The sequence below is a fragment of the Propithecus coquereli genome, unplaced genomic scaffold, assembly GCF_000956105.1.
Source record: "Propithecus coquereli isolate 6110/MARCELLA unplaced genomic scaffold, Pcoq_1.0 Scaffold63, whole genome shotgun sequence".
Taxonomy (NCBI): domain Eukaryota; kingdom Metazoa; phylum Chordata; class Mammalia; order Primates; family Indriidae; genus Propithecus; species Propithecus coquereli.
This window is the reverse complement of record NW_012152285.1, coordinates 3,371,637-3,382,630: the sequence shown is the minus strand read 5'-3', so window position 1 is coordinate 3,382,630 and position 10,994 is coordinate 3,371,637. Positions and strand designations below refer to the sequence as shown.

The following is a 10,994-nucleotide window of genomic DNA, read 5'->3' as shown; positions in this document are numbered from 1 at the left end:
TGTAGTTGGATTCTAGGTTCTAAGATACTTCATTTAGGGTAATACTTCAGAGTACTGGATCTAGAATCAGACTGTCTGAGTTTAAATCCAGACTCCCCATCAATGAACTATGTCTCTCCTTGGACAAGTTACCTTATTTCTTTGAGCCTCAGTTTCTCATCTATAAAATGGTGCAACAGTGTCACCCACCTTAAAGGGTTGAATGAGATAATGCATGTAAGACCCTCAGCACAGTGCCTGGCACAGAGTTACTGCTCGATGTTAGCTATCACATTATTAATGTTATTACTTTTACACACTGATACATGTGTCCTGTTGACCAGGCTCAGTCTTTAAGCATTCTTCATGCTTAAACAGTTTTGTAATCCCTATGCCTTGTACTCTAGGGATCGAGATAGAAAGGATCACCTGTGTGATATTTTTCTAAAAGCCTCATTGCTGGAAGACTTCTGATAAGTCTGATGTGTCTCAGGCTATTCCCAAGGCTTTTTTATTTATTTACTTTTTTTTAGAGTTTAGAAACTCAATATTTGAGTTAATTCAGTATCTCCTTTCCTGTTTCTCTCCTTTCCATCTCATCTAACCCGCCACCTGCAGGTAGACTCAGAACTCGTTAAGAGCTGGATTGGGGTAATCTCTTCTATATGGACCATAATAACCTAACATTATTAAGTAGCTATAGCTTACAGATTTAGTGCTAGATGAGGATATCTCAAGCCTTGAGTGTTCTTGTGTAAAAATGGCAACAGCAGCATCTCAGTAAGAATTTTTTTACTGGAATTGTGGTGTGTATGGATAAATGTTACAGCTTTTTTCTGGATAAAATAAATTGGATGATGTAATTTTCTTTTTAGCATCTCTTAGAATATTGAATAGAATTCTGATACACTGAGCATGTATACTGCATGACCAAAACACCAGCACCAACTGGATGGCTCAAATAAAGCTGTAGTCTAATTCCATCTAGAGCTGACAGAAATCCATATAGGGCCTTCATTATTTAATTAGCTGTAGATTTAGTCATTGAAGAGTTTCCTAACCTTTTCAAAAGTTACAGCTCTCTTTACATGTATAGAAAAAATTTCTGCCCAAGTCATCATGTTTATGAAACCGTGTTTAGGAGAACTTGAACCTTATAAATACAGTATCCTAACCGAATTAACTACATATGCAAATGAGATCAAGCATAAACCATTTAGCAGTGTGAATAAAAACAGAAAATATTCTAGTTACATTGGTGTAAACTTTATACTATTAATATTAATGGCCCATAAGGGTTTCATTATTAAAACACTGAACTGGAGTATATTTTTGTAATTGTCTAATATTTACAGTTATAAGTCTGAGAACACTTTCAGATATTAGCTTTTGTGCTTTTAAGTGAATGTTAGTGCTCAGTGTGGAACGTATCCAGGACCCAGGTTTGTGAACCATGATGGCTCAGATTTAAAACTAAAACCAAACCATTGAAGTAATTACTGACATGCAAACTTGGAACTGATTATAGAACACAATAGTGTATACCACACTTCTGAAGATGCATAGTTTTCCAGAAATTCTGGGAATGACCAAGATAGATAGAGAATGGCTCTATCCAGTAAAACAAAGTCCTTTGTAGGCATGGAACTACAAAGAATACCAGTTAGGATTCTGTTGGAAGCAACCAACTATAGCTAACCTAAAGAATTTATTCGAAGGATATGGAGAGCTCATGAGATCAAATGGAAGCTAAAGAACCAGACTTAGGATAGAAACTTAGAAAGCTCTGGAAGGTTTTCTTAGCAGAAATTGCTCAATAATCTTGCTTTTATTCCTCCTGGATTAAATGAACTCCATCTGTTTAAATTGCCCATTTAAGATTCAAATTCCTGGAAGTGAGTGTGCAAACCAGGTCAAAAAGCACCCCTAGCAATCTTAGGGCTTTGGGAGGACCCTCCAGGAACAACTTTGGCTTAAATGGTTTGAGACAAAGTGTCTGCATTTCCAACTTACCAAGACTAAGTGCAAAAGGAGAGATAATTTGTTCGAAGGAAATTGTGGAGAAGGGTGCTGGATAAACAAAAAAGGACAAATGGCTGAGTGGTCACATAAAGCAATAGATAATATGCCAAATGAAGGGCATTATAACAAGCAGGCATGCTGGAAGTATGAGCAACCTATGTAGGGGGTTTGTGCGGATGGGCCTTCAGGGACTACTGGGTCAGATCTCGTAAGTTACACTTCCACATGCCCAACTGCTTAGATGGATGACTTTTGTACTTGAATTTTTAAATTTGGTTTCTGATGGTATAAAAGGACAATAGAGACTGAAGTATATAACATTGTTTTTTGTTTATTTTATTTCAAGAGAGCGCAAGCCCTTTCCTCTAATAGGATAAAGAAATATACCAAAGAAGTATATTCTGGGGTGGCATATTCTGGCCTTCTACAGTTCCGTCAAACCTTTAGACATAAGAACAGCTGACTGATCTGGTGCCCATGTAATTTGCTGATTTCCTGCCTGTGAGGAAAGTTATGCTGAAGATCAATGCTAGACCTAAAAGTCACATAATAGAAAGGAGGAAGGTGAGGAGAAAACTAACATGCTGTTCTCAGGTAACCAAGATTTGTTTCTTCTTGCAAGGAAGATGGGTTGGAAAAAAATATTGTGGCTTGATAAAAGTGTTGATATAAATTTATAAGATTCACCATCATCTGAGCAAATGATTTATGTACGCCTTTCCAGGATATTTTCACACTGCTCTGAACAGTTTGGCGTCCTTCCTCAGCACCACTGACGTGTTCATGTATTCACACACATATTTCCTGCCCTACTTTGTCCTACTAATTGGCTCTGGGATCCACCAAGTAACATCTGGGGAGAAGGAGGGAGGGACTGTAAATGGCAGCTTTGAATTGGCTGTTACGACTGTTTTATTTGGGGCCAGGATCAGTAGCAAAAAACTGGGACTCGAGGAGAAAAAACAAAGCTGCAGACCTGAAGGGCACAAGTATGGGTGGAAACAGGTATCCCTCCTTTCTGCATTAGTGGAGGTGCAGGGGTTGCTGAGGGGAAAAAAAACCCCAGCTACTTCCAGCCCTGCTGGTGAAATTCATTGGGGGCACGTTGAGAACAAGATCTGTTCCTTTGAGAAAAAGGGAGCAAAGTAGTTTCATCACACATGGGGCTTGGGGTGGGAGATCCTCCTGCAGTGATATTCTGGGTTGAGGCCTCTGAGCAACCCAGCAATCACTGGAAATACCACTGTGAGTGCTCGGCTGAAACCATGTGGCATTAATAACTAGAGCACAGTTTAGAACAGGATGTGAACAAGGGCAAACCGTCTCTTAATGACAGTCTTATAGAGAGTTGCTGCTGCCTCTCTCCAATTACGCAAAGTCACAAAGCCCTCCACAGTCACGTGGTCAACCCACACCCGGTGTTGCAGGCAGAAAAGACTCAGCTTTATATTGAGAAATTTATTAAAATAAGAGCAAGCATCAGTTGTACATAGAAATAATCATTTGCACTAAGTGCAAAACTAGAGCAGAAGAGCAGTTTTAAATATATTTTAAAAATCACAGAATACATTTGGTTAAGGCACTATGTCCTGTCTCATGTTTTCAATAAATAAGGTGTTTTTTAAAAAGGCAGTAGTGAGTACCTCTGATTAAATGCGTATAGTATATATAGGTATATTCTGTGAAAGACAAACTTCACTGTGGCCATTGCATGTAATTTATTCTCAAAAGAACTTTAATTAGCTAACATTAGCATTTTTTTAAAAAAATGAGAATATGAAAAGTATCACAGTTTTCTCTTTCCAGTTTAGGTCTCTTCCAAAGAGACCTATGTATAAAAGGTGCTGTTTTTCATATATTCATTGGCAACAATGAATTGTGCATGAAGCACAAAGACTGCCTCTCAGGAAATAAAGCCATCAGAAGAACAGCTTCAGTCTTTGGAAAAGTTTTTTTTTTTTTTCAACTACAACTAAGTTTAGAAGCTTTCTAAACAGAGTTTAGAAAACTCTAGACCTTTCGGTATCCAAGAAGGCAGCTTTATAAGCGCCCTCTGTCCAAGGAGCTTTGTTAAGCAGCTGAGGGAAATCCGGCCCAGCTTCTGTATCGTCTGCTGTAGGGTCAAGTGGCCCGGGTGCTCATTCAGTGCCACCAGTACTTCTCATAACGCTGATTTAACGTTTCTGTTACAGTGCTCACGAAGAAGCACGCATGTGCGTCAACTCAGTCTGTTCACCTGTAAGATGAAAGGGTTGGGTTCTGTGTTTTCTGCGGTCTTTTCCAGTTCTAGTCCCTCACTCGTCTGATGGTGTACGTTATTTTTGGTTACAGCTCATGCTGCCGCATTCAGATAGGCCCACCCTCTCTGTAGGCACAATGACCGCGGCAAAGGGGGGAAAAATTAACTTTCCACAACATTGCCAGATTGTTTGATCCCTCAGTGCAAATCCTTTCACGAAAACACTCTGCATAAGTCACTGTTTAGCTGGAGTTTCATTATTCACAGAAGGCCATTAAGACTTCTTATTAAACAATGTAACTTTTGTGGCAGAAGTAGATTGCATAGATCTCTAAATTCACATTATCATATATTTGTTTTCTCCAGTCAGGTCTTCAACATGTAAGATATTGGGCAGTAAGGCCGTATACAGGCATGAGGTAAAACTTCTTGACGTGAGCCACACCTTTTAGGGTGAGAAATCTTTTTTGTTTTGTTTTTTGGTCAGTTGCACAGAAGAGGCTGCTCATCTGATTTATTTTACTGCTGGTATATGACATTGGGAGAGTGCAGGTTGGCAAGGGTTAAGCTGGAAAATATGCTTCACTTTTTGGCAAGTAACTAGACACACATGGTCAAAGCTTTAAGAAATCTGGGACCTACCTGCCCAGATGCAGTAGAGAATACAACTAATTTTATTCTGAAATATATAACAATATTGCTTTCACCTGCTAAGACTTAGTCTTCAGTTTGACATATATATAATATATATATGTTGACTTTTAAGTTATAGACAGTTTTTACTTCATTATAAAATATTAACTTTAAAATCAGTCATTGAAAAGCAATTGGATACAAAGCATCTAATCACAAAAATAGAAAAGGTAATCAAAGAGCACTTCAGAAAGAAACTCTGGAGCCAAAGGCATTTAGTTGTTCTTCTCCAGCAACTTGTAATAATCTGTCAGGACTTTCCATGCTTTGGGGGCCATGAAGCCATCTGGGGGATTTTCTCCTTCCCGAGCTAGCTTCCTCATACGAGTTCCTGAGATGAAGTCAAACTCGTTGTGCCTGTCACAGGGTAGCAACAAAGAACTCCGTGTAAGTAATTAACATCTGCCTTAAAGATTCCTGGAGTAGGTTATAGGGTTTTAGACCCACATTTTTTCTTTCTGTAAAATGTTTCATCTTTGAAAGTGGGCAGTTCACTATATCTTTGGTTTGGGAACTTGCAGAAGAAAAGGAAAATAATGGCAGCTATCCTTTCAATATTTACTATGCACCTACTCTGTTCATGGGAAGTGTCTTGCAGCTGGGGACTGTCTTCTATTTCTCTGCCTACTTCTGTGAGCCCTCACTCAGCATGGGGAGTGAGTGCATATGAATACTGATTCCAGTCTGTTTCTACATTGCTTCCTTTCACTTAATGTGCCAGGCACCAGTGCATGCTCAAGGCATGCATGTTGAAAGAAATATTTATGGACCATCTACCATATGTAAGGGACTGTGCTACAACTTTAGGGGATACAAAATGTTTAAAACCAGGTGTCTCAAGGGACTCATTCCAGTTAGGAGCCTGTGAAAAGGCACTGAGAATTTTCCAAAGGGCCAGAATTGTGTTCGTCATTCCAGCTGTGCAAATGTCAATTAAAGAATTTTGCTCTGAAAACCTACCTTGCTGGATCATAGAAATCCATGGCTTTTTTGACTTTGTTGTAGGCAGCCACTCGGAATGGAATGATTTCCACAGAGGTGAGGCCAGGTGCCATGCTCAAGACCTTGCCCCCATGAGTGGGTTCATACAGGTCCTTCTTGGTTTCAGGGTGGGGCATTCCTGCAGGGTCCCTGCCCACAATGTAGAAATTGGCCCCCGCAATCATCCGGGCCCTGCAGTGCCACTGGACCTGGGAGATGTCACATAAGGGACATACTGGTCATTATGGGCCAACTCTGGGTCCCTGTTTATGGAAATACTTTTATTCTGCTTTAAAAGTAATTTAGTGATGTGGGTCACCTAAGAGTTGCAAGAAATTTGGTGAGGTTCTAAGACTCCATGCTCTCTTCTTCATGCTTGGTTATGGTGGGTAGGATAGGAGCTTTTTTTTTTTTTTTTTTTTTTTGAGGCAGAGTCTCACTCTGTTGCCCTGGCTAGAGTGAGTGCCGTGGCGTCATCCTAGCTCACAGCAACCTCAAACTCCTGGGCTTAAGCAATCCTCCTGCCTCAGACCCCCAAGTAGCTGGGACTACAGGCATGCGCCACCATGCCCGGCTAATTTTTTTATATATATATTTTTAGTTGTCCAGCTAATTTATTTCTATTTTTTTTTTTAGTAGAGACGGGGTTTTGCTCTTGCTCAGGCTGGTCTCGAACTCCTGAGCTCAAACAATCTGCCCGCCTTGGCCTACCAGAGTGCTAGGATTACAGACGTGAGCCACCACGCCCGGTAGGATAGGAGCTTTAAAGATAAGAATCCTCCCTCTTATAACTTGAAGTCGTGTTTCCTTGTCCCTTCTCCAAACAGGCTATCAGACCAGGAACAATCAGATCTTACCGTTCTACAGAACTACGTGAATTTTACTTTCCAGTGCCTTCCTATTCAGAATGAATCGCAGTTTAAAAGAAATTACTCCAATATCCCATTATCTGACTGCTATTAATGAGCTAATTACCTTTCACATGCAGATATCGATTCCAGTTCAACACAACACTTGCCCTCTTTAAAGCTCAGACAGAAATATAAAGGATGGAGAGGAGAGCTAGGGGCCCGGAACTTTGATTGAAGAGAATTAATCCATTAAACTCAGTTTGGGGCATTCCAAAAGATTGAGACCCTTTCAGTTCATCATACTTGCCACAAACTTGTTCAAATCCACTACACTGGTGGTACAGTGGACAAAGAAAATCTCTGTTTGATAGCTTCACTGTGCTATGATGAAAGGGAGACATTTATCTTTTAAAGGCATCCCCTTCTAATGAAGCTCAAGGGCATGGTGAATCACTTAGAGTAACGGGAACTTCCTGGAATTGAATATTAGGTTAGACACAACTTGCCCTGTTAAGCTTCATTATCCACCTCATTCACATGCCAACCTCCATATTCTCAAATGCAATGAATGCATAATAGGTTTGGTTTCATGTTTCTAGCATTTTTCAAATACTAAATGGAAACATAAATAAGTTGGATAAAGAAGAGAGACGGATTCCAGAATCTGCTCATGAGGAAGAAGAAGCGATTCCAGGTGTAGAGGATGTTAGAAAAGGCATAAAGGCCTGGGAAAAGGGACTGTGAGGAAGGTGATATCTGACAGTCCTGCAAACAAGACTTGGGATGTGATTGTTATCAGCCAGCTGCACACAGCAGGCTTTGCAATGTGTGAAAGCATGACTGGTGTTGGGTCCCTGCCCTTTTCTTTATAGTCTTAAGGACCAACAAGGAAATAACAAGATAATTACAAGTTTAATGTGTATCACTAAATAGACTTGTTTAGAACAATATGCTTACTATATGACACCGAAGATTTTATCTACATGTTCTTTAGGGTAAAAACACATACCTTTCCCTACAATAAATATGGAGATTTGGAGAGCTCTTCGAAAGAAAAAGAGTCTCTGCTCCTCCTTCAGCCCGAGATTGTGCTCTGAAGCATTCTTCATTGCGCTGTAACACTGGTAGAAACCACGGTCTCGGGCTGAATGATCTCTACAATTGGTGACCCCGACGTGATTCGGCCAACTCACGCATGGAGAAGTTTCGACGGACTAATGGGGAATCCTGGGAAGGGATGGTCCTGACTGCGTAAGAGGATGGGGCCGACTTGTGTAATATTAGAGGGGGATTTTATCATTTAATTGTGAGTCATGGGTCAGGAACCCACTACAGAACAGAAATTGTACTTTAAGACTTTACAGCAATTATTAAAAGCAATTCAGTGTACAGTGGAACCAAAGGCATTACAACAATTATTATTTTAGGCTCGTGAACATTGTCCTTGGTTTCCAGATGCTGGCACTCTTGATCTCAAGCTCTGGGAACAGGCAGGATGAGTTTTAAAGAAACGATTTGAACAGGGTCTTATGACTGATGTTACTATACTGACAACCTGGAGCTTAGTACGTAGTGCTCTTTATCCATCATATACAACAGACAGTGATGATCCAGATCGCCCCTCTCTGCTAAGGTGGAGGGGGCGCCTCATGAAGAAGCAAGGAGCCTATGGATAAACCAGAGCCTCTAATGTCTTTTGATTCTGCTGAGTCAGCTGAAAAGGAATTGCCATTTCCACTACCATTAAAAGAGCAGCCATCTGCCCCTATGGCGTAACCTCCTCCTCCGCCTCCTGTGCCATTGTCAGGAGGCACTTACCATGAACCACTGCCATGGACTCCACCCCCACCTAAAGTATTTTCAGAAACTGATTCGGGGGCACGACCCTCCTTGATCGAGGGTTGTCTAAAAGAAGGGTTAAAATCAGGAGACCCTGACGCCTTTATGGCTGCATTCCCTGCTGTGGTAAGAAATAATAGGAGACAACATGAAACTCTCCCTTTTACTGTGTTTAAGAAACTAAAAAAGAGTATCCAAGAAAATGGGCCTCAATCTCCTTTTACCACCCGCATGGTTAAGGCATTGGGAAATAGTTACGAAATGACTCCTTTTGATTGGAAAACAGTAGTTCGTGATGCTAGATTATTTCCCCAATGTTCAGCTTTAGCCATTCAAGCATGGAAACGTATCCCTATTAGTCAAACACTGGGATCATCTGTTACTGTAAGACAAGGCGCTACCGAACCTTAAATCGATTTTATCAATAGACAGCAAACAGCAGTGGAAAGACAAGTGCCTAACCAGGACGCGCTAAGCTCCTCATCCTGCAATTGGCTTGTGAAAATGCTGATAAGGATTGTCAAACAGCATTAGCTCCCATCCGTACCTCCTCCTCAGATGTGAGAGCTTTTATTAAGGCCTGTCAACATGTGGGCACTACTACTCATTTAGCTCAAACCTTTGCCACCACGATGCAAGGAGGTGCTTGCTATAATTGTGGAAAATCTGGCCATTTAGCAAAAAATTGTAAACAATCACGGAACAATTTTTGGAAAGAAAAACAGCCTTCTAAAACCTGCCAGAAGTGTGGAAAGTGCAAATATTGGGCTAATCAGTGCGGATATAAATTTGATAAGGATGGTAATCCTATATAGGGAAACTTGAAGAGGGGTGCTCCCTTCGGTGCCCTCAAAAATGTCTGGGGGGCAATGGCCAGTCAAACCTCTCCAGCCCTAGCCAATGAAATACCGTTGCAGACCTCTCGGCCGCAACAAACGGTAGTGCAGGGTTGGACCTCTCAACAATAGAGGAGATAGTTCTCAAGGAAGAAGATAAGGTGTATGTACCTTATCGCCACAGGAATCTTTAGGCCACTACCTAAAGGATTTTTCAGGCTATTATTAGGGAGACCTAGTTGAACTTTAAAAGGAGTACAAGTTTTACTTGGAGTAATTGACTCCGATTATCATGGAGAAATCAAAGTTATGGTAAAAGCTGTAGGCCTTCATGTCCTACCAGCAGGAACATGAATAGCTCAACTCCTTTTAACTCCTTACTTACAGGGAAATGCTCAAAATAAACAAAGAAATAGTGAGGGATTCGGTCATTGTGGTTCTACTGCCTTTGGTCTGCCCCAGTAACTACACAGAGGCCTCAATTAATAGACACTATTAAAGGAAAACAGTTTCATGGAATTACAGACACAGGATCAGAAAAATCTATCATAGCTTCTCAACACTGGCCTACTGAATGGCCTACAGTTAATGCCCCTGTTACGGTTCAAGGTGTCAGAGATTATCAAACATGCAATTTAAGTGCCTTTCATCTTACATGTGAAGGGCCGGAAGGAAAACAGGACAATATCCAAACTTTTGTTATGAATATTCTCTTCTCCTTATGGGGAAGAGATTTACTTCAACAGTGGGGACTATAACTTTCTATTTCCCCTTTTTAGGAGGGGCCACTGCTCTAATCCAGGCTTTAAAACTGCAGTGGAAAACAAATAAACTGGTATGGGTTGAGCAGTGGCCCAGTAAAGCTGAAAAACTTTTATATCTCAAGGAACTCGTTCAAGAACAGTTAAAAGCTGATCATATAGAAGAATCCAATAGTTCTTGGAATACTCCTACTTTGTTATACCTAAAAAGTCTGGAAAATGGAGACTATTGCACGATCTTAGAGCTATTAATGCTGTTATGAAACCTACGGGCCCTTTACAGCCTGGATTACCCTCCCCAGTTATGATCCCAGAAAATTGGCCATTAATAGTCATAGATCTTAAAGATTGTTTCTTTACAACTTCCTTACATCCCGATGATAGAGAAAAATTTGCCTTTATAGTACCCGTAATCAACCATCAAGAATCAGTAGCCAGATATCAGTGGAAAGTTCTGCCTCAGGGAATGATGAATAGCCCCACCATCTGTCAATATTTTGTTCATAAGGCCCTATAGCCTGTCAGACAGATGTTTCCAAAGACAAAAATATTCCATTATATGGATGATATCTTACTTGCTGCAGCTACCACACAGGAAGTTGAACAAACCTGTAAGATAGTAACTAAGTCACTCGTGAACAGGGATTACATATAGCACCAGAAAAGGTGCAAACTTCTACTCCATGGAAATATTTAGGTTATATTGTAACACAGAGAAACATTCACCCATAATTTACAAAAATAAATATTCCTCAACCTCTTACTTTAAACTCTTTACAACACCTACTAGGAC

At 40.5% G+C, this 10,994-nt stretch overlaps 1 protein-coding gene across 2 annotated transcripts in view; it reads right to left on the bottom strand.

Annotated features, from left to right (window-relative positions):
• Positions 1-4,722: 4,722 nt before the first annotated feature.
• Positions 4,723-10,994, bottom strand: part of PAPSS2 (3'-phosphoadenosine 5'-phosphosulfate synthase 2) — an 86,524-nt gene continuing 80,252 nt past the window's right edge. For both annotated transcript variants that reach the window (XM_012659735.1, XM_012659734.1), the window contains exons 12-13: positions 5,894-6,123; positions 4,723-5,290 (exon numbers count right to left, since the gene is read on the bottom strand). In XM_012659735.1, coding sequence (XP_012515189.1) covers positions 5,149-5,290; positions 5,894-6,123 — 372 coding nt within the window. In that variant the 3' untranslated portion in view covers positions 4,723-5,148. The remainder of the gene's footprint in view (positions 5,291-5,893; positions 6,124-10,994) is intronic.